This window comes from Chroicocephalus ridibundus, chromosome 7, assembly GCF_963924245.1.
Source record: "Chroicocephalus ridibundus chromosome 7, bChrRid1.1, whole genome shotgun sequence".
Lineage (NCBI taxonomy): Eukaryota > Metazoa > Chordata > Aves > Charadriiformes > Laridae > Chroicocephalus > Chroicocephalus ridibundus.
The window spans coordinates 23,194,802-23,218,478 of NC_086290.1; the positions used below are offsets into that span (position 1 = coordinate 23,194,802).

General features: G+C 50.3%; 1 protein-coding gene across 4 annotated transcripts in view; it reads left to right on the plus strand.

Annotated features, from left to right (window-relative positions):
• Positions 1-23,402, plus strand: part of SH3BP4 (SH3 domain binding protein 4) — a 42,342-nt gene extending 18,940 nt beyond the window's left edge. For 3 of the 4 annotated variants that reach the window (XM_063341465.1, XM_063341464.1, XM_063341468.1), the window contains exons 2-5: positions 8,023-8,244; positions 10,632-12,994; positions 20,428-20,616; positions 20,845-23,402. In XM_063341465.1, the coding sequence (XP_063197535.1) occupies positions 8,127-8,244; positions 10,632-12,994; positions 20,428-20,616; positions 20,845-21,069 (2,895 nt within the window). In that variant the 5' untranslated portion in view covers positions 8,023-8,126 and the 3' untranslated portion in view covers positions 21,070-23,402. Of the gene's footprint in view, positions 1-1,785; positions 1,868-8,022; positions 8,245-10,631; positions 12,995-20,427; positions 20,617-20,844 lie in introns of those variants that run through there. The other variant, XM_063341467.1, reaches the window with a different exon arrangement.
• The last annotated feature ends 275 nt before the right edge of the window (positions 23,403-23,677 follow it).

Here is a 23,677-nt window from a genome sequence, read left to right on the forward strand (position 1 = left end):
TGTTTTTTTGTTTTTTTGGTTTTTTTTGTTTTTTTGTTTTTTTGTTGGTTTTTTTTTTTTTTTAAGATTAAACCACTGGCTTTGCGAACACAAGTGGTAAAGTAGGAGGAACAGATAAGAGAAAGGCGACAAGGTCAGGAATCACTAGGGTATGCAGCATCGCTGGCATCAAACATGCAAAATGCTTTGTGCAGGCTTCAGGAAGGTAAAAAAGCCTACAGTAGCCAGGTCTTCCCCACTCGTCTTCACCAACAAGGCTCAAACTGCCTCATCAGCTCCCTGATAACTGCAGTCATCAGCTTGCTCGGGGCTGGGGTGTCCCCTGTGCATGTCCTCTGGGTTTCCAGGACGAGTCTTTTCTGCAGCTGCTTCCATGGTCTTGAGTTGCTCCAGGTTTTCTGACTGTGATAAAAGCAACGCTTTCAGTAAATCCATGATGTAGGATGAATGTGCACTGTGGGTAGCGCTGTGACTCTGGGAAATTAATTTCTAGCTACAAAGAGTTAAATTCACTTGTACTTAAGGAAGGCTGGCTGTTTTTAAAAGAAACCTCCAAAAACACTTCTATGTTTGTAGGAAAGCTAGGGGAGCTTGACTTTGGAGAAAGAAAAAGCAAGTTAAAAGCCATTAGCAACAAGTGCCTGGAGTTGGTCTTGATTTTGCCCTGGGAAGAGGATGATGAGTGATTTGATTAGGAGCTCTTTTTTTCTCTTCCCACCTTTCAGTTTGTCGCCAAGGGTAGGTGGAAGATTTTCCCTGACCTTACACCATGAGCTTAGGGCTTGACAGGCTTTTTATGTGTTACCTAGGAAGAACAGGCATGCAGTTATGGTAGTTACTGCAAGGTTGATGCGTCTTGTGTCATAGTGGCTCCTGTTCCTGATGCTTCCTGTGGACATGTGCGTGTCCTGGTGAGATGGACCCTGCAGCTCTCTGGCTTGGCTGAGCTCTGGGGCGGGCAGGGATGTGCGTTGATCCCCCCCACCTCCCTTTGCTGGCAGCAGGTACCGTGTACAGCCCTTCCTTTGACTCTTTGGAGGGACCTAGCTCTGTCTCTAGCCCTGATGGTGCCTGGTACTGCCGAGCCCTGCCAGCCCTCACAGGCCTTATCAGCCCAAATTCTTGGCAGTCAGGGTTTTTTTCCGTCATTGAGGCTTTTGGAGGGGTCCTCTCCCACCTGTGCTGGGCTGCAGTCAGTGCTTGTTGGAGAAGACCCTCCCTTTGGCCAGCAGCAGATCCTGCTTCCCGCCCTTGGGATTTGCACCTTCAGGTGTTCCTATGTTTTTATTGCATTTCTTTGCTCGCAGATGTGAGGCTTATGTTGTCAGCGAGTATTTTTCCCGGGATTGCTTTTCTCCACTAACCCCATTCACCATGGCCGGATGCTTGTGCTGCGTCTTTGATTTATAGCTCAGTGTCCAGGCAGAGGTGGGTCTGTACCATAATTCCATCAGGATCAGCTTGGAGTGATGAATGGAGCTGGGAGCACTGGGGAGGACAGGGCTCTGCTGCTGGCCCCGCCGTACCACCATGGAGCCTGCGCTGGTAGAGGGGCCCTGGGGGGGCTCCCCTTGGTCTGCTGGGCCAGGAGGGGAAAGCCTGTGGTTGAGTTTCCGGGCTAAGTCATTCCAGATAGTTTGCAGAAGTTATTTTTAACCTTTTCTGTGCCACCACATGCTGGGAAATGCTACTGTTAGAAATCATATGAACGCCGTGTGTTCAAACACTGCAGGAATACGACCTTTGGGGGTTTTTAATAGGTTTCAATAGTTTTTTTTTTTTAATAGGTACTACACTGTCATCAGCCCTAGACCCTCCCCAAACTTGCAGCTGCTCCGTGCCTGGTGGCGAGGAGATCCAGGAGTAGGTACGGCACTTATTCAAGACCCTAGAGATCCTGCTTGCTGCTCCCCAGCTTGCTCACGACGGCGCTTCTGCACCTTGGGAAGCAGCAGCCTCTCCACCGAGAGGAGCACAGCTGGGTCTGTCTGCGCCTCCCATCTGTCCCTTCCCCCAAAACCTTACTCATAGCCCCAGCTCATGCAAAGTTAAATCCATGCTCTGCTCTTCCCCTGATGGATGACTCACAGGATGGGCGTCCCGTGATGTCCCCCCCGGGGAGGAGAAACCTAGCAGATGGGGAGGAGATAGAGCTGCTGTGTCACCCCATGTGGTGCGGGCATCAGAGCAAGGGGTATCCAGAGGGAAGCCAGCAGCCATGGGAACATGCTCATCTTGCCTTCCCTAAAGCTTTGCCCAACCCTCAGCAAAGCCCGTTGAGGATTTTGGAGTGAATAGTGAGAGGGATGGTACCATGGTGTGTAACCACTGCAGAGCCCCGACCGGGGGAAGCTGCTGCCTGCAAAGCGGCCCGTTGGGTGACTTGGGGTGGGGGGAAGCAGGCAGCAGGTCCTCCTAGCTTCCACAGTTGGATTTTACCATGCAGCGTTGCCTTTCGCTGGTGGGAGGGGGAAAAAAAACTGGTGTGAAAAGTGTGTGGAGGTGCCTTCAAGCTGGTTGCATGACGAGATGCTGTTGCCTTCCTTGCTCGTGCGGGGTGAGCTCTGGTTGCTCACTGGTTTCCTTCCTCCCCCATTCATTTCAAATGCTGTTTATGGCTTTGGGTAAACAGATGGGGCTGGGGTTTTCCTAGTCTATATTTAATCCTGGTCTATATTTAAAGTGCTTTCAGAGGAGCTAGCGGACCATTGTTTCAGCCGTGGCTACAGAAGTGATTTCTAAACAAATCTTATGCCGTCCACCTTTGTTTTCCCCTCACCCTTCTCCCAACTGTCCCCTTTTATTCTCACATAGCCGAATCTGAAGATTTGTCCTTGCTGGTTATCTGTCCTGCCTCTGCCTTCAGAAATATCTCGGGTCTGTCCGCTGGGGCTGTCAGCTCCAAAACACGGCTCCCACCCCACGTCCAGCCGTGGGGGCCGTGCGTCCCCATCCTTTTGTGTGTGTGTCCGAGAGTGTTGCTACATCCAGAACGGACTGAGATGCAGCCAAGACGCTGCTTTTGGGAGAGGAAATACCTTTTCATAATTGCTCATTTTGATGTACGTTCTGTCTGCCTTTTGAGACTGCAGGCTGCATGCAGGGGGGGATTTTTCAAGTTGTGTTTCTCCATGCAACCACATCTGTCACAGACCTTTAGCATAAAGCTTTCCATATAGTTAAATAAATGCAGGACAGGGGAGCATCCATGCAAATGCCAGGCACTGTGAGGCGTGTGGATATGTCAGAGTTGTTAGTACACAGCTGTAATGATTGATACAAAAAATTATTTGACACTGGACTACCAGGTAGCTCTTTAAAAATATATTCGTGGCTCGTGCTTTGCTTCATGGGAAAAATCACCTATGTGTCCCTGGTTTGTTTCTTGCTTTGCGTGATACTCACCGAGCAGGGGTGACCTTTTGGCTGTCAAAAGTGTTTTTGTTTTTTAACAGGGTTGTGTGCAAGCATCACTAAAATTTGTGAAAACTTTGCCACTTGAGCTATTTCTGCGACAACAATGCTGCACACGTTGTGCTGGGTTTTGTGCCTGCGTAGCCATGGAGGGCTTGAACCCTCCAGCTAGGGAGGAAAAAAAATCCCTACATGAGACTACCCAGTGTCTGCAGCGTCTCTTTAGGGGGAAGCAGTACGTGTTCAGGGTCTTGCATAGAATCATGGAATGGTTCAGGTTGGAAGGGACCTTAAAGATCATCCAGTTCCAACCCCCTGCCATGGGCAGGGACACCTCCCACTAGACCAGGCTGCTCAAAGCCCCATCCAGCCTGGCCTTGAACACCTCCAGGGATGGGGCAGCCACAGCTTCCCTGGGCAACCTGTTCCAGTGCCTCACCACCGTCGCAGTAAAGAATTTCTGCCTGATATCTAATCTTAAATCTCTTCGCTTTCAGTTTAAAACTGTTACCTCTTGTCCTATCGCTCCACTCCCTGGTCAAGAGTCCCTCCCCATCTCTCCAGTAGGCCCCCTTTAGGTACTGGAAGGGGCTATAAGGTCTCCCTGGAGCCTTCTTTTCTCCAGGCTGAACAACCCCAAATCTCTCAGTCTATCCTCGCAGCAGAGGTGCTCCATCCCTCTCATCATCTTTGTGGCCTCCTCTGGGCCTGTTCCAACAGCTCCATGTCCTTCTTGTGCTGAGGACTCCAAAGCTGGACACAGTACTCCAGGTGGAGTCTCACCAGAGTGGAGCAGAGGGGTAGAATCGCTGACCTTGACCTGCTGGCCACGCTTCTTTTAGTGCAGCCCAGGATGTGGTTGGCCTTCTGGGCTGCGAGTGCACATTGCTGGCTCATGTTCAGCTTCTCATCCACCAGCACCCCCGAGTCCTTCTCCTCAAGGCTGCTCTCAATCCATTCTCTGCCCAACCTGTATTTGTGCCTGGGATTGCCATGACCCAGGTGCAGGACCTTGCACTTGGCCTTATTGAACTTCATGAGGTTTGCATGGGCCTACCACTCAAGCCTGTCCAGGTCCCTCTGGATGGCATCCCTTCCCTCCAGCCTGTCAACCACTCCACACAGCTTGGTGTTGTTGGCAAACTTGCTGAGGATGCGCCCAATCCCACTGTCTGTGTCACTGACAAAAGATGTTAAACAGCGCTGGTCCCAGTACTGATCCCTGAGGAACGCCACTTGTCCCCGGTTTCCACTTGGACATTGAGCCATTGACCACAACCCTTTAAGTGCGGCCATCCAGCCAGTTCTTTATCCACTGAGTGGTCCATCCATCAAGTCCATGCCTTTCCAATTTAGAGACCAGAGTGGCACGCGTGACAGTGTGAAACGCTTTGCATAAGTCCAGATAGATGACGTCAGTTGCTCCCCTTTTCCATCAATGCTGTAACCCTGTCATAGAAGGCCACCAAATTTGTCAGGCATGACTTGCCCTTGGTGAAACCACGTTGGCTATCACTAGTCACCTCCTTATTTTCTATGTGCCATAGCAGAGTTTCCAGGAGGATCTGCTCCATGATATTGCAAGGCACAGAGGTGAGAACTGACTGACCTGTAGTTCCCTGGGTCATCCTTTTTTCCCTTTTCGAAAATGGGGGATATGTTTCCCCTTTTCCAGTCAGTGGGAACTTCACCAGACTGCCACAGCTTTTCAAATATAATGGAAAGTGGCTTAGCAACTTCATCCGCCAGCTCCCTCAGGACCTGTGGATGGATTTCATCAGGTCCCATGGACTTATGTACCTTCAGGTTCCTCAGATGGTCTCGAACCCGATCATCTCCTACAGTGGGCAGTTCTTCATTCTTATAGCCCCTGTTTTTGCCTTCTGCAGCTTGGGTGGTGTGGTTGGAACTCTTGCTGGTGAAGACTGAGGCGAAAAAGTCATTCAGTACTTCAGCCTTCTACATATCCTGGGTGACCAGGTCTCCCATGTCCTTCCAGAGAGGGCCCACGTTTTCCCTAGTCTTCCCATTACCTCTGACATACTTAGAAATTTTTCTTGTTGTCCTTGATATCCCTGGCCAGATTTAATTCTGTCTGGGCTTTACCTTGCCTAATCTGGTTCCTGGCTGCTTGGACAGTTTCTCTGTATTCCTCCCAGTCTACCTGTCCTTGCTTTCATCCTCTGTAGGCTGCCTTTTTGTTTTTGAGCTTGTCCAGGAGCTCCTTGTTCATCCACGCAGGCCTCCTGGCTTTTTTGCCTGACTTCTTTCTTGGGATGCACCACTCCTGAGCTTGGAGGAGGTGATCCTTGAATACCAACCAGCTTCCTTGGGCCACTCTCCCCTCCAGTGCTTTTTCCCATGTTACCCTGCCAAGCAGGTCCCTCAAGAGGCCAAAGTCTGCTCTCCTGAAGTGCAGGGTAGTGAGCTTGCTGCAGACCCTCCTCGCTTCCCTAAACATCTTGAACTCTACCATTTCATGATCCCTGCAGCCAAGGCTACCCTTGAGCTTGACATTCCCCACCATCATCTCCTTGTTGGTAAGGACAAGGTCCAGCATGGCTCCTCTCCTCATTGGCTCCTCTACCATTTGTAGAAGAAAGTGTGCCAGCTGGAAACTGTGCCATCCCAAACGGTGCCTTGCATTAATGATAAACAACATCTTGCCGGCTGTGGTGGTGCTTTGCAAAGGGGTGATCTGGATAGATGGTGAACCATGCTAGCTAACAAGAGTGTCTTTCCTCTCTTCCCACTGACTACTTATTGCTTTTTCTTGATGCTGATGGCAGCTCCAAGTCCCCTGTCTCACCTGGCTGGGTCCTGATAAGGGCAGTCTTGACTTGAAGCCTGGTTTCTCTGTATTAATGCCTGCCGAGCCCTTTTCCCCCCGGAGTGCTCCCAGCAGGAACTCTGAAACAACACTTTTCTCCAAGGGAAAAGTGTTTGCACGCAAGTTCTCCCTTCCATTTTCTGGCTGGAGCCTGGTGCATCCCTTCCAGCTAACTGCATTCCTGGCATACCGGCCCAGGGGATGGCTTGGGAAGCATTTCAAGCAGGCTGGAATATCTCCTGCTCAGGCTCTCCCCTGCAAATTTCCTCTTACTGCATTCCAGAAAAGGGCACTGAATCCTTCAGGGCTTTCTGCTCCTCCTTGCCGGCAGAGAGACACGCGGGTTTAATAACAGCCAGCTGCAGCCAAAGCAAGCGGTGCTTGTTTTCATGTTTCCATCAGTTCCATATTCCCACCTAAGGAATTTGGGTTCGGGGTTATTTTCTGCTTGATCTGATTTTCAAGCAGAGGGAAAAAAAAAATATTGCACGGGAGGGGGAGAATGGAAAAAAGAGGAGAAGGGAAAAACAGTGGTAGGTGTGAATAAAAAGCCCTTTGCGCTGCTGAACTTAAGCAGGGGATTTGGATATAACTTTTAATTGCACAGAGCTGTATTTTTTATTTGCAGCCAGGCTGGAGTCTTTTTGTGGCAGGTTTAGAGGAGCAGAATGTAGGGATGTCTGTAGGGATGCTGGATGGCGGGATTTACTGGGATGATGCCGGGTAGATCAGGCCGCTTACCTGTTCCTAGAGCAAACCATGAGGAGCAAAGTGTGGCTCAGGTTCTGCCTTGCCTGCAGCTTGCAGAGATGCCAGGCTTGCTTCGTCATCCACATGCTCCTGGCCTTTCTGCCCACCCTCCAAGCTCCAGGGGACACGGGTGACACCACAGGAGGTCTGGCCAGCACTTGCATCAGCCACTGCACTGGTGGTCGAAGTGCCAGCGTGTTCCGTGGGCAATGGGAAATGGGTTAATTTTCTTCTGGCTCTGGCATGCTGATGCAGCTGCTCTTCCACAGGGTTTCTGGAAGTGTTTTTGCCAGTGTTTCTGGAAAAAAAAGGAGGAAAACCCCCTTTATTTTTATTTTTGCTTTTGAAAACCTGTCTTCCCCCCCGTCATCATCCCTGTACTGACACCATGCAGCAGCTTGAGTGAAGCCGCACCATTTGTTCCAAAAGGAGACTTTTCTCTGCCCAGTCCCTGCCAGGCGAGGGGAGGGATGCTGAGAGCAAGTGGGAAAACCCATCCCCATCCTGGGAGATGCTGGTGCTGCGGTGGAGGACAGGGATGACTCAGTTGAACATGCAAAAAGCCTGGTCCCGTGGGCCTTCCGCGCTCACTAGCCACCACCCTGTGCTCCCACAGGATCCGAGTGCTTGCTGGTTTTACTAATATGTATTACGGCAACGCGCAAATGCCCTGAAAGCCCTTATGAAGTGGGGAGAAGGGCAAATTTATGAGCCTGGGAGCCATGTGTCCCCAAATAACTCTTAAAGGCAAGAGGGATGCTTTGTACAGGTTGGTGGCCAGCAAGTAGCACTGTGCAAGATGAGGCTGTCCTTGCTGCCTGAAGCCCTTGGCGATTTGTAGGCAGTGCTGTGCTTTTTAGGAGCACCCAGGTTATCTTTGCTGATGCTCTAAGGAGAACATGAGGATGGTCTCCCATATCAGCACTGCAAGGTCGGCATGCACCTGGGGAGAGTGTTGTCAGCGTGTGGGTGGCGTGGTGGGACCTAGAGCCTTTGCTAACGTGCTTGGGTTCCTTTCTCTCCCCCAGGCTGGTTCCCTAAGGTGACACCGGAGTCCCTGTAGCCTCTTTGTTCACAGAGAGACCATGGCCACCTAGTGCCCCCAGGGACCGGAGGGGTCGGCAGGCCAGAGATGGCGGCGCAGAGGATTCGGGCAGCCAACTCAGGCGGCCTGCCACGCTGCAAGTCAGAGGGGACGCTCATCGACCTCGGCGAGGGCTTCACTGAGACCAGCCTCTGCGATGTCAAAGGTGCGGTGGGACGGGTGGGGGCCATGCCCCTCCTCAACTGAGGTGCATTCTCTTGCCCCTGAGGTCCGGGGCGGGGGTTGGTTACTAATTAGCAGACAGCAGCTGATGGGGAAGAGCAGCAAGCACTGGTGAGCATGTCCACAGGTGCATGGACCTGACACCAAGAGAGGTGACAGCAACAAGGTGGTTGCAAGAGTTTGTTTTTCCCTTCCCCAGAGCTGGGAGCTTGCAGGTTGCTCGAATAATCCTGTTTCTTCTTTTTATCGTTGTTTTTTTCAGCTTTATTTACCTTACCTGGCAGAAAACCTGCATTCAGGTGAGAGGGAAATTACCGTTCCCGCAGTAGAAATGGTTCCCAAGGAATAACTCCAGGTGGAAGTTAGCATGTGCCAAGGGCTGTTAAAAATAAACACGCATAAAAGCAATTGCTTTTGTAGGTGTAGCAAGAAGTGACCCAAATATCAAACACTCTTGCTGCAAATTAGATTGTTTTTTAATGTGAAAATAGGAATTACTCATATTCTCCAAGCGGTTTGCTGGTTTTGGCACATCGCTGTTAACCTGCTGCTGTGCTGGCTGCATGCGCGGCTGTGGGGGGGACACGGGCACAGCCACTCGCCCAGCTGATCTGCGGGGACGGGGAGACTGAAAATGCCATGTCCCACATACAGCTCCTGGGTTAACGGTGCCTTCCTACCAGGGTGGCAAAATAGTTGTTCAATGCAGAGTATTTATTTTTATATATATATATATATACACACATATATATATATATAGTTTTCCACTGAATAAATGTCCTCATGACTTTCCCTACATGCTGGCAGAGGAAGTGGATTAACGATGAGTTGTTAAGGATGTGTGCAAACAATTCTCTACTTAATGTTTGATCCCTAGCATATATTTAAAGACTTGTCTTCCCTTGCCTCATACTTCACGTGTCCGAGAAGCGCTGCCAGCCTGCAGCTAGTGACCGCAGGGATGTGCGGTCTGATCTGCTTGTCCCTTCATCTCCAGAATTTTACGGGCTTCCTGTGTTTCTTAAATCCTCCTTTTCCCTCCAGGGATCTCTCAAACCTATTGAAGCAGGTGCTGTCCCAGTTCTCTTGCAGCTCCGTATGGGTGAAAATCCATCTCTCCTCGTTTTCATAGGTCTGTCTAGCAAGATAACACACATTTGAACGTTGATGTGACATCATCTGCAGCATGTTGCTACTGCTTTTTACAGAAATAGGTCCTAAAAGTGAGAACAAAAGTTATAAATATGGTGACAGCATGAGCATCTGTAGGCTTGACCCAGCTGTTTTGCTTGTCATTGGGATCCCCTGGCAAAATGGCTTTCAGCTGGCGCTGCTGAAAGGGAGACGGGAGCTGCTGCTAGGACCAGGACAGCACTGCAGGGCTGGCTTCTGGGCTTCTTTCTAGGGGTCCAAACTACACAGCCTTCTTTAGAAATTGTGTTAATTTTTGTTGAGGACCTTTGAAATACGGGTGCTGTGTAAGAGAGGTGAGCTGCTGATGTGACATGAAAAAATAGGAGTATGATGTACCCTTGGTTGTTTCTCGCACTGAAGCGTAAGATGTTTCGTGTGTGCAGGAGAGGGTTTATGGCAGAGCAAGAGCACCTTTAACCTGTGAACATTACTGGGTTATCACGTAATCTCTTTGCAGAAGAGGCATTCACCAGCAGCAGCACAGATAACTATTTGTTTGAGAGCTAAAGAGCTGGTGGCCAAAGACCTTGAGATACTGCTGACCAAATTGGTAGGATAATGGCTGTGTAACCTCTTCCCATATAGCAGTCATTGAGAACCCTCCCTAATTAACTTTGATATTTTAAATGCGAACATTTAAGGGGGTGCCTGTGATTCTAGTGTGTGCCTGTAGGAGCTTAGATCCTGACCTGCCAGGTGAAAAGAAGAGCTGATAAGCAGTGACTCCCACTCCCTCAAAACTTCTCTCCACTGCATCTTCTGGTGCATCGTTCATCAGGGAGTTCAGCGAGGCTGTGGGATGCTGGTGTCTCCTACAGGAGCAGCTGCATGGGGCCCTGTGTGGAGGGGGAGGCCTTGTTGCTAAGGAACTTGACTTCATTGGGAGGACAACAAGTTGCTGCTTCTTCTCTCTCAGTTCCCGCTGCTCTTCCCAGCTGTGTTGATGCCCATCCCTTTAGATCATTAACCCTTTGGGGAAGAGGAGCGTGAATGTCTCAGAAGTATCGGAGGGAGAAGTTTTGTTTAAAAATGTAGGGGGAAAAAAATACCTATGGGTTTCAGAGGTTGTAAAACTGCTTTACTTCACCACTTAAAGTAGCACGGATTGCTCACCTGAAGTGAGTTGTGACTCTCTTGTGGGTTGCTTACAGTGCTGTTTTTTTCTTGGCTTTGCAGTGCCTTCTCCTAGTGCCTTGCTGGTTGACAATCCCACGTCCTTTGGAAATGCGAAGGAAGTAATAGCAATCAAAGACTACTGTCCAACTAATTTCACCACTTTGAAGTTCTCCAAGGGGGACCACCTTTATGTCTTAGACACGTCAGGAGGCGAGTGGTGGTACGCTCACAACACCACAGAAATGGGTTACATCCCTTCCTCCTACGTCCAGCCTGTAAATTACCGTAACTCTTCCTTAACGGACAGTGGGATGATAGACAATCTACTTGAGAGCCCCGACGAGGGGGTCAAGGAGTTAGACCTGCTTGGGGAATGGACTGATGTGAAAAGAAACTCTATGAAAACCTACAATAACAACCCATTCTTGAACGGAGTCCAGACGAACCCATTTCTGAATGGGAATTTGCAAACAGTGCCCAGCTTGGACAAGGAGTCCAACTCTAGTGTTGCTGTTGACTTGCTGCTCTTTGACACGGGGGCTCCTACTTCAGTGGTTTCCAGTTCGGCCACTAATAGCAGCCTGGGTAACATTTTTGATGAGTTTCCATCCACAAACAGGCTGGATCTGGAACAGCCTGTGAAAAGGGACAATCCCTTCTTCAGAAGTAAACGCTCCTACAGTTTGTCTGAATTGTCCGTTCTTCAAGCCAAGTCTGACGCTCCAGCATCCTCGGGTTTCTTCAGCGGTTTGAAATCTCCCACCCCCGAGCAGTTCCAGAGCCGCGAAGATTTTAGGACGGCATGGCTGAACCACAGGAAGCTGGCTCGGTCTTGCCATGATTTGGATTTGCTTGGTCAAAATCCTGGCTGGGGTCAGACGCAACCAGTGGAGACCAACATCGTCTGCAAGCTGGATAGCTCTGGTGGAGCCGTTCAGCTTCCAGACACCAACATCAGTATCCATGTGCCAGAGGGCCATGTGTCCCCTGGGGAAACGCAGCAGATCTCCATGAAAGCGATGCTGGATCCACCGCTGGAACTGAACAGTGACAAGTGTAGCACCATCAGCCCAGTCCTGCAGATCAAACTCAGCAATATGGAGGTGAAAACCTTCATCATTCTGGAGATGAAGGTGTCAGCAGAGGTCAAGAATGATATTATGAGCAAGAGTTTGGTAGGACTGCAATGCCTGCGGAGTGACATGAAAGAGGGGCCGTACACACCGATGCAGCTGAACTATTCGTATGGGGACACAATCCAGGTGCAGCTGGAGAACCTGGAGCCTTGCATGTACATCGCGGCTGTAGCCCAGGGGCAGAACATCCTCTACCCTTACACCGTTTGGGATTACATCAGCAAGAAGATCACGGTTGGCGTCTACGGCCCAAAACACATTCACCCTTCCTTTAAAACTGTTGTGGCCATGTTTGGGCATGAATGCGCACCCAAGACTCTCCTGGTGAACGAGGTCACAAGACAGTCCCACAGCCCAGCTCCTGTTGCCCTCCAGCTCTGGGGTAAGCATCAGTTTGCTCTGTCCCGGCCTCAGGACCTCAAACTCTGCATGTTCTCCAACATGACCAATTACGAGGTGAAAGCTAGTGAGCAAGCCAAAATTGTGCGGGGCTTCCAGATGAAGTTGGGCAAGGTCAGTCGCCTTATCTTCCCCATTGCGTCCCATGATCCCAATGAGCTCTCAGACTTCACACTAAGGATACAGGTCAAGGATGATAAGGATGCCATTTTGACCCAATTCTGCGTCCAGACACCGCAGCCGCCTCCAAAAAGTGCCATCAAACCGACAGGGCAGAGGCGGTTCCTCAAGAAGAACGAGGTCGGAAAGATCATCCTTTCACCTCTGGCTGCCACCGCCAAGTATCCAGTTTTTCAGGACCGGCCAGTGTTGAGTTTGAAGTACGGCAAGCTGCTGAAGACAGTGGTGCGGCAAAGCAAGAACCACTATTTGCTGGAGTACAAGAAAGGGGATGTCATAGCCCTCCTCAGTGAGGAGAAGATCAGGTTGAAAGGGCAGCTGTGGACCAAGGAGTGGTATATTGGCTACTACCAGGGAAAAATAGGCCTTGTGCACACCAAAAATGTGCTGGTGGTTGGGAAGGTCAAGCCCAGCTATTTCTCTGGGCCAGATCTCACCACCAGCCTGTTGCTCGAGCAGATCCTGAGGCCCTGCAAGTTCCTAACCTACATCTATGCCTCTGTGAGGACTCTGCTCATGGAGAACCTCAGCAGCTGGCGGTCCTTCGCTGATGCGCTGGGGTACTTGAACTTGCCACTCACGTTTTTCTGCCGAGCGGAGTTGGACAGTGAGCCGGAACGAGTGGCTTCCGTCTTGGAGAAGCTGAAGGAAGACTGCAACAACACCGAGAACAAGGAGAGGAAATCTTTCCAGAAGGAGTTGATGACGGTGAGTCTGAGGTCTGACAAGGAGGTCTTAATTCCTTGCCATGCAGAGTGACTAGAGTGAATGGGAGGTGGAAGTTTCCTAATTCGGTCTAGAAAACGAAATCCATCTTTAAGGTCTTCTGCAGGCTGCTCGGCACAGCCAGGTGGAAGTTCAGCCCTACAGTTGTACACGTTGGTGGGCTCCTGGTTTAATGGGATCATGGCCATAAAGGAGGGACACGCTGGGTGTAATCCATAGGTACATGTTGTGTGAGGGCAGCCACCAGGCTTGCTTTGGAAGGTATATAACCTGAAGGCCCTCAAGGTCAAGGTGGTTTTGGTCCCGTGTTTTCATAGCACTCGACTGGTCCCTGCTGCTGGGTATTCACGTTTCAGCCTTCGGTGATGCACACTTCGAGGAGTTACCCGAGAGCTGCTGGTCTCCTCAACCCCAGTGTCAAAACTTGCATAATTGAGATCAATACTAATGGAAAACTGGAAAAAGGGCAATAAACACAAAAGCTTTTTCTATTCAGAGTGGGGTAGGCAAGCCACCTCTCAGGTCACGTATTTTTGCGTCACTAGATGTGTCAAAGCATGCTGCAGGCAGGGGTTACGGCTGCTGTGGAGAGTGATGCCACACCTTTGTCTTCATGAAACAACCTCATATTTCTCTATATCAGGTTATCTGCTCCGTCTCTCTTTGAGTGGCAGCTAAACCAAGGCCACCTCCGAGCTGGGATGCTTTATGTCCAACTGTGGATCGCGTCTGCAAATTGAAACACATGGCTTGCTTCTGTCCTAAAAGGCATTTGGGGGAGTGCAGCCTTCAAGTACTTCTAGGATGCTGTTAGGGAAGTCTCTTAGGAGGAATCATGATAACTTCAAGCATTTCGTTGGAAGTGAGCCAAAAAAAAAAAAGTACAGGACAAAATGTCTGGAAAGAGATCTGGAGCTCTTGCCTCTGAACAGTCTCTCCCGCAGAAGCAGGATAACCGAGTTACAGCCAATCGTGGGGGTTTAAAATGCCAATTGAATTAAGGAATAGCGAGAGCTTCACTGGGCGCAGACAGGAGCGTGCAAAATGAAATTACCAGTAGACAGACTGGGTAAAGCAGGCTGGAGCCAAATGAAGTATTTCGTTTTCCAAACTCCCTTTAATAAGAAAGGGGGAAATCTGAGGGTTGAGTATAAGGTGTAAAGGGTTATGAAGAGTACAGAACCCTTCATTACTCATGGAAATATTTTCCAGTGAGTGTCCAAGGCCTGGGTACAACTTTGTGGCCCGTGGGGCAATGTTTTAGCTTTGGCTTTCAGTAAAATGCAGGCACCAGGTTGTGCCACTGATGCTGCTTCTGTTGAGGGGTTCTTCTACCCATCGTACGCAGTTGTCTCTCTTCTTTCTGGGGCCATCCAGGAAGGGAAATTACCCACCGTGGTAGCCAAGGTCGGCATCTAGTGGCCCTGTGTTTCTCCCAAAGGAGGGTTTGCTCCTTTAATCATTACCCTCAGTGAGCGATGGGATGAAATCTGTGCTCCTCTCGGTGGATGCTTCCAAGGGCTTCATGCCATGTGTCTTACCGCTTTGCAAACCTCTAAGCGCTTCTTTTATCTATTCCCTTTGTCTCCAGGGGTCCCAGACAGTCTGTAGGTTGTGGAAAAATCCATGCCAGACCTCAGCGGGGAGACAGAAGGAATGATAAGGGTCTCTTGGATACTCAGGGAGCAGATAATTCAAGGGAGGGCTGTAAACTGCAGGAAAACTTCCCACTCCCCAAGGGTTGCCTGAAGTGTAGGGTCCCAGAGCAGGCTTTATTTTTCTTGTTTGAATGGAAGCTAATCCTCAGCCTTGGCTCTGTTTCCTATTCTTTATGAGCCTGAGCCTGTCGATAAAGGATGAGCTCCCTTCCTAGTGGAAGACGATGCTCCTTCTAAACCCCTCACTGCTGTCAAATCCTCCTCAGTTTACAGAGAAATTAGACTGAGCCGGGTTTAAAAATAAGTAAACAAAAAATAGATGTTTCGGGGGATGACAATGGAGCAGTCGTGTATTTTATTGTGTTTAAATCTGATTTTATTTGTAACAAATGGTGGTTTGTAACAAACCAGCTTTCTGGTGTCCACTGGCAAGAAAAAATGGTTGGATTAAGCTCTGATCTGGCCATTTCATCTTGAAAGTTGGTTGTCTCGTCTCAAAGGGACTGTGAAGGGAGAAGTCGTAGGCAGGCTTATCTGACTTCAGTGTTGAGTACACAAAGTCGCAGTGGCAGAGCCGTGCACCAGCAGCCAAGCGTGGAAAAGCCCGCTCATGATGACTGGTTAATAAGTAATCTGCATTTAATTATTATTTTCCTAATCTAGCCCTAGCAGCGGTGTGTGGAGGTAAGTCGGGGAATGTTGGTCAGAAACTAGTCATCACTTCAGAAAGAGAAACCTACCTCTTCCCAGCCCCCACTCTGCCCATCAAGAGGAGGCAATGCGCAGGTGCTCTTGCTAAAAAAGCCTGGGCACAGATGCAAGAAGACCTTGTTGCAGCTGGGCCACCAGTACCGGGCAATGCAGGGACTGCACTGCCTCGTCTTTGGGAGCTGGGGTTAGACCTGGGATGAGACACAGCCTTTCTCTCTCTGGATTTTCAATATGGTGTTTTTGTAGAGCCTCGTGTTTATCATCCTTTCCAACAGATGCTGCTGTTGGGAAAAACATGGGTCTTCTGGGAATGCCACCGGGCATGTCAGCAGAGAGCTGTGGAAACTCAGCTTTTTCTTCTGCAGGCCACTTCTAAACATCATGCAGAAGATGATGTTGTTTGTGGGGTTTTTTCCCCCTGTTGTTTTCTATCATTTGTTCTGGCTGCAAGTATCTGCGTGCTGCCTTTCTTCTCCCAAAAGATACTGCTTGTCACTGGTGTGTGCAGAGGCCAGAGGGCTGCTGGTGGGCTCAAGCAGTCCTTAATGTCCTGCAGAGCAGGGCGTCCATTGCTTGGACCTTGTGCTGGCCCGCCCAGAGCATGCCACCACAAGGTTGCTCATGGTGGGCTCCTCTTGCTCCTCCATCGCAAAGCAATCTGTTGGCTAATGGTATTCCCTGTGCTGAATTTGGGTCTGAGGAGAAGCCCGACTCCTGCCCTGCATTTGTCTTCATGTGGTGGGGATTTATTCCCATGTAGAGATGCTGGACATTGCTCTTTGGAGGAACTGCAGTGTGCTATGCTGAAGTTGGTGGGGATGTTTTCTGTCGGACAGGGCTTATCCTTGCATAGCCAAGTTGCTTGCAAGCTTCCAAGGAGGTCTCCTCATGCACAACACTTGTAAGTCTTGCTCTGCATCCCTATCCACTAGTAGAAAGCTGCAGAAAAGCCACCGGGTGCCTTTCAGCAGGCTCGTCATTTCACAGGCAGTATAAGACAACCAATTTTTATTTTCTGGGACTGGCAGGAAATCTTTGCTGCCTTCCCATCCCCGGTGCGGCAGTTGCGGACCTTTCGTTCTTGCTTCCATGCAATTTTGCTCTTGCAAAAAAATTTTAAGCAAGCTGCTTGTGGTTGCATAGATAGTGCCTTCTCCCTGCCCACCTGGGAGTGTGGCTGATGGCACTTGGTATCATGTCAGAAGTGATGCCTTAAGTACCCCAAGACCCAGGGAAATTGCCTCGCAGAGCCTGTGCCTGACTGTTAGGTAAAAAAATAAATAAATTAATATTTAAGATCATGAGCGTGTAGCGCAGTATTTTGAGTGTGTGTTGACTGGTGATTTTGGGGGTGCTGACAGCCAAAAGAAGCAAGCAAGAGAGATGTTTAATCCCTAAAGCAAGTGTTATCTGGGGGAATGCTCGTACAGAGACAACTCATTCAGACCAAAAACCTGACCTGCATCCCAGAGAGGACAATGGAGACGTCAGCCTGTGCATGAGCATCCTCTCACCCCGCCAGTCTCGCTGGCCCCTTGGGGACACAGGGTCTTTCTCTCTGTGTTTGTGGAGGTCCCTGGTGGGAGCTGTGGTACGGTGCCACGGTGGGCACATTGCCCACTGTGCTGGGGTCGCACCCCTGCCCTGGCACACATCCCTGCGGCAGTCGACGGGACACTAAGTATTGCTGCTTACAGGAACGGTGTCTCCGCTTCCCCCGCCAAACACCCTACAGATGTTTGGTTTTGGACCCCCCGGTGTGTTTTCCAATTTAAATGCTATTTTTTAAAAAAAAAATCATTAATTTAAAGAGTGGGTCTTGCCCTGTGCTTGATGTGGGTGCAGTGCTCCTGGGGCAAAGGAGGAAGATTTTTTTCCTCCTTTAGTTTGGCCAAAGGTGGGGAAGAAAGAAGACCCCTCCTCCAGCTCAGATGGCTCCTCCCGAGAACGTGAGGGTCAGGGCTGGACCGTGGGGGCTGTGTGTGAAAGAGTGAGCAGGGGTGGGGGGTCGTGTAGTCAGGAGTGGACCATGAAGGTTGTGTTGATGGGCATGGGAAGGCGTGGCCACACATCTGCAGGTGACCTTCCCAGTGGCCTCTTCCTTCTCGCTTGGCTTGCTTGCTTTCTTCCAGGCGCTGATTTCCATCTTTAGAGGATAGGAAATGAGATTCTGCACTTCAGAGCTGGGATGCAAATTCAGCCTCCCCTGGATGCCTTTTAAGTAGAGGCGCTTCTGCTACTGCTTTGAACCGGGGATTTGAATATCAAACCATCTCCTTTGCTGGGTGCTTGTCTGGCGGAGACGCTCAGAGCCGCTACCAGGGTAGTAAAGGCTTTGGAGGGTGCTGGCAAGGCACAGCCCAGGTCACGAAGGGAGCGCGGCTGTGTACTGAGGGATGGAGACGCAGTGCATGTACCCTGCTATCTGGGGAGGTTTGTCCAGGGCGAGGGAGGAGGAGGGAAAGAAATTGTAGCGTAATCCCAAAAGCACCTGCTGGAGGATTAAGTCCATTGTGAGCCCTGCTAATCCCAGCTGGGCAGTCAGGACTTCCAGGAGAGCCCCATGCCCACATGTTTTCCATGTATTTCTGTGGTGGTGGGAGTGAGTTGTGCCCAGGCCAAAAAAAAGCGTCTTGCTATTACCGCTAATATATTCCTTCCGACCTCAGCAGCTGCGTGTCCTTCCTGCAGCCTGGCCGCACCTTTCATGCTGTCCCCATCTCCTGTCACCTCTGCCCGCTCACCCGGGATTTCCCCGGACTGTGATTTGCACGTTGAGCCTCCCCAGCTGAAATCACAGGGGCAAAGCACAGGAAGGAGATGTTTTGATGGCTGTCAGTAGGTTTCAGAGTTAACGTGCGGTGCTACGTGGGGCAGTTGGTCTCGTCTAAAGCTGTTGCTTCAAGTGATTGTATGGTTCCTGGTTAGGTGGCCTCCAAGCTGCTATATTTTATGCCGTTTTCCTGTTTACATCGAGCAGCAGAAGGAACAGGAGAATCCGTCTCCTGCAGCTCTATTCTTCTTAACTCCTGGTGAAGTGTGCTCCTGGTGGCCTCCTTGGCTGCTTTGGACATTCTCGGCCTCGGGCAAGAGAGATGAGTGGCTCATTTAGTCTACTTTGCTAAATACCAGGTTGTTTTGGGGTTTGGAGGCAGGCAACTGAGCTGCCTGGAAGCAGGTTTGAGGATGCTAAATCTGCCCTTCCTTACGACCATCTGAATCCTCCGCCTGCAGAGGAGAGGGTGGTGGATCTGTGGGCCGGGTGGTAAGGTAGCGTCGCTGGAGGAGACGCAGGTGTGAGATCTAAATGCTTCTTAATGCCCTCTAAAAAAAAAAAAAGCTCTTTTAAATGTATTTTCCTTGCTTGCTTAACAAGAGGGTTTATTACTTCTCTCCTAATACAGGAAACCGATGTAAGCACTTGAGGAGCAAACAAACGCTGGTCTGCAGCTGTAATTAGATTCAAGCTGGAGCCCGGCTTTAAGCTGGAGACAGATAAGGGAAAAATCACCATGCATTTGCTTTGCAAATTGCTGGAGTGGTTTCAGATGTTCCCAACTTCCCCCAACTGTCCCTGTGAAACCGCCTCTGCGAGGATTTAACCCTTCTGCTCCAGAACCAAACCAGCTGGGGTTTGCCCAGACCCCCTGTGCTAGGAGAGGATGTCAGGACCCATGGTGGCAGAAAGCAGGCAGATTCTGGCCGCTTGTGGACCGCAACATCCGTGGTTTCTGTAACAACCAGCCCCATGCTGTTTTGAAGGTTGCGGATGGGGACACGTGTGCCAGCATGGTTCCTTGGGTGCTCACTGGTCTTCAGCATCCCTCAGGGGGTCTCTTCCCTTCATCCCTGAGCTGGAGTTTGCCTTTATTGAAACGGGACCCCCTGTTGAAACGCTGAGTCCTGGGTGTTCACCCATCCTGGAGCCACCATGCTGAGTCTGCTGGTGCCACAGCTCCAGATCTGGCCGTAGGAAAAGAAGAGGCTACTCAGCAAGCTGTCGCCCAAGGCATGGTCTGGGGTCTGTTCACTTGGTTTAGGTGTTTTAAAAAGGGGATGCCCACTTTGTAACATAGACCAGCTTTCCGTACCCGTTTGAGGTTCCAAGTGGGATTTGCCCAAGGACCGGGTTTGCTGCTAAGGCTGTTGCGGTCCATGGGCTCTGGCTGAGGATGGGGAGCCCTGGTGCTCCGGGTGTTCATTCTGCGGGTCTGATCCTGTCCTCTAATAATTGCCACTTAAACCCTTCCTTTCCTGGTCTGCATTGTGGGTTTTCCCCTATTGCAACTTGTTCACCACTTTGAGCAGATGTTAATGTACCTGAAGATTTCAGCAGTTAACACCGCTCTGACATTTTTTTCCTGGATAAATTATCGCTAGCTGAAAAAACGTGACCGCTGCAGTTCCTCTTCAAAACCATTTGCAGAAAATCTCAGCTTTTAGGTCAATAAATGATGCGGGAGGTGGTGGTTTCTGAACTGTCATGGGAAGGCGGAGGGGCAATGAGAAGAGCAAGAAGATCCCAAGCCAAGCAATGGTCCTGTCGTGCTGCCAGCTGGCCCCTCGCCTGGATCTCACCTCAGCCCATCTCCTCCCAAGGCTGATGTCCAGGTTTTGTCCAAAAATGTTCTGGCTGGCCCATACCCAGCCGTCCGTGCTGAAGGACGGAGCTTCTCCGGGCTCAGGGAGGCAAGCTGCACAGACCATGCCGGATTAGTTACCTTGATTAAAGGCATCTGTTCTGCTCAGCCCCTGGGATGCTTTAAACTGCTTATGGTGGCGCCTGAACATCTTGAGGGGTTGCCTGGAAAATAAGGCTGTGTTGGCCAGCCCAGGCTGCAAGCCTCATTGAGCAGGGGTAGGGCGCTTTGTTCAATTAATGGGATTACTCTTCTCTCAAGCCTGGTGGCCTAATTTCACCGGCTGTCGCTAGAAAAGGGGTGTGAGGATTTTTGGGGTGGCTTCTTGAGGGACTTCCTTGCATGGTCCCCTGGGTCACCTGCCATCTACTGCCTGCCTTGACTCTCTCGTTTGGTTTTCCTTTAGGCCCTGCTGAAAATGGACTGCCAAGGGCTGGTTGTCCGGCTCATCCAGGACTTCGTGCTGCTGACCACAGCCGTGGAGGTGGCCCAGCGCTGGAGGGAGCTTGCCGAGAAGCTCGCCAAGGTCTCCAAGCAGCAGATGGATTCTTACGAGGCCCCGCACCGGGACAAGACAGGGGTGGTGGACAGTGAGGTGAGAGTGGAGAGGTCTCAGTCTCCATGGGTCTTCTAGGCTTGCAGGTACCTCCAGAAGACGTTTTTCTGGAGCTCCTTTAGGTGATAAAATGGATTTGACTGTGTTTTTCCCTAGGAATGTGATTGTTCTGGGATGGGGGTGTGTTGGGAAGGGCAATCGCTTGCTCGTCAGCCATCCAGCCTGGCTCGGCTCTGATCGCCTCTCCGCTCTGCCCCATCACTGCAGGCCATGTGGAAACCAGCATACGATTTCCTTCTCACCTGGAGCAGCCAGATGGGTGACAGCTACCGCGATGTGATCCAGGAGCTGCACACCGGGCTGGACAAGATGAAGAACCCCATCACCAAACGTTGGAAGCATCTCACCGGCACCCTGATCCTCGTCAACTCCTTGGACATGCTGCGAGCAGCTGCCTTCAGCCCACAAGACCACGAGGATTTTGCCATCTAGCTCCTGCGGCGGCATTTTTGTCCGCATCTCGTTTGCTGGGGTTTTTTTCTGTGCTTTTTTTTCCCCCCTCTTTTTTTTAATGCAGTTGACTTCAAAAAGAAGTGGAGGTTGCTCTCCCCAGGTTTTAAGAGGCCAAAGTTTGCAAGTTCTCCACTGGGACTGGAAATCAGCAGGAGACATCCCTCCTTGATGGGAAGGCATCCAGAGAGGGGTGGCTTTTCGTATGGCATTGATATCAATTAACTATTTCTTATTAAAAAAAACTTTAAAGGGGGCGAGGGGGTGGGGAGGGATCACAAAAGAGGTCACGTTTTTTAGGCATTTACAAATAAAAGTCTAATTTTTGTAATGAGCAGTAAAGGTTGTAACCACTTTGAGGGGTGGGGGGGGGAACTGTGGCTGTTTTTTATGTTGTAGAAACCGCTTTTAGATTATCATTTTTGAGACAAACGGTGAGTCATGTAAATACATATTTTAAGAGGAAGCACAATAAACGCCTTCCCCCCCCACTGCCACAGTCAGGCTTTGGCAGACTCCCAGGCATGATAAAGCACCGTATATCCTCAGCCCAACAAGCATCTTCCACCAAAAAGGGGCATTTTCTTTTTTTCATTCTCAGGGCCCTGTGATTTGTTGATTCTTCTTTGTTGATTCTTGGGTTTTTTCCCGTTCTCTGGCAAACATGCGTTTTCTCATTGGTGGACAGGGCGATGCTCTTTGCCTGCGTTCAGACGCACGGGCCCCGTTTTTTAAGCAGGAGAAGCAGTCACTGCCCCTTGGGCATCACCCTGCCCGGATGCTGTGGGACATCTCTGGAAGAAGCTGGAGGTTTGGGGTTCGGCGGAGACCTCCTTGGGAGACAGACCAAGAGAAGGGTGAGAGTCTCACCCTGCCATGGCACCAAACTGCTTGGGCTGCTCCTCTCCAGGTGCTCCTGCTCTGGGGAAGATGCCAGAAAAGGCGGGGGAAAATTGTTGCCATCCGTGTATCCCTTTACACACAAAAAGAAGGAAAAGAGAAAACATTTCTCCTAGTTTGAAATCCGAGCTCTCTGGAGATGCTCCGGATGTGCTGTGCGACTTGACACTCGTTGCCATTGATTTCAGAGGGGAAAGTCCAGTTTAACTTGTAAATAGTCTTTCCTATAAACCTGGTACCATCCAGCTAAATATTTGCAGCGCCAAGTGCCCCTATTTTTCCCCTGTTTGTTTTATAGCTGAGTCTTTTGAATGACCTCCCCTCCTCCTCCTGCTCCCCACCTCCAAAATATTTTACATGGGAGGGAGATGTTTTTGCACAGAAAGATTATTTTAAGTGCATGGTCTCTTTGTAGTGAAACGCCGCTACCACGGAAAGGTTAGTTGTTACAGCACCATTTTCTTTTGGGTTAATCCAAAGAAAAAGAAAAACAAAGAATGGGAAAGTCCGCCGGTAGGTCGTGCTGGCACGGTGGCCTTGAGAGTGAACCATCTCCTTCCCTCTTCCCCAAAATCACGTCCCCAGAAATGGTCACTCTTGCCGGACCCCACAAGAAGTTAAATAGCACCTTAATTTCTCCTCAGGGGCTTGAAGGAGTTTCCTATGCAACTGCACGTAGCACAGAGAGGGTCCGTCAGCAGCTGAGCCCACCACGTGTCCCCTTTCTCTTTTCCTAAGGCCCCCTGAGAGCACATTTTTCCACGCTCGGGCATAAATCTCCACTGCAACAAGGAATAACTCCCCCGTGTGCAGGCAGAGGGATGGCTTTCTCCTGGGTTTTTACCCAAATCTTGGCTTTCTCTCTTTTCCTGGCAGGGGCCGGAGCTCTGCAGAGCGGCTGCAACGGGGGCCCCAGCGGTTGTCAGCAACAGGCGAGGGCAGGAGTTTGAGCCTCCAATGTTTCAGGGATGTCCCTGGATAATTTCAGCTTTCCCCTGCCTCCCCCGCTTAGTTTTTCTAACTACCTCAGGTACTCCATTTACCCAACTTAACATTTCAGCCTAACACATGCCATGCTCAGCCCGTCAATGGTCTGTGCCCTCCCTGAGACCCGCAGGAGCATGGCCGGCATGTTCCGGGGCCCGTGGGGTAACCGCCGCGTTCATTTATCCCTGTTCCTGGAATCTCATCCCTCCTCACGTCCTGGCACCGGGCGTATGTCCTTCCGATGCCTTCCGCCCGCTAAATGTCAAGCCGTTCTCCGAAAGCTCCATCCGGGCTTTGGATTACCACCCTTCATGCAGTAACTGGTTATTGTACTTAGCATTTAATGTTCCTTTTTTTTTTTTTTTTTTTTTTAAAGAAAAAAATTTTTGGAAAAAAAATAATTACGATTAAAGCTTGTTACTATTCCAGTGCTCTGAGTAGACGTCATCTGCTGTTGTCTCTTCCATCTCAAAGCAGCTTGGATACGTGGGGATTAATTTAGTGGGTTTTCCAGCATGTTTCTCCCAGTGCATTTCCGCACCAAGAGCCAGTGGTCCCCCGGGTCTGATCTCAACCCAGTCCTCCTTCCCCGTGCTTTTCCATCCTGCCCTCTCTGGGGAAAAGCCGCTGGAACCAGTCTGGCCTCCCAAGGTGCCGCTTGTGCTCAAGCACCAGGTAAGAAACTTTGCGAAGCGGGAAAAGA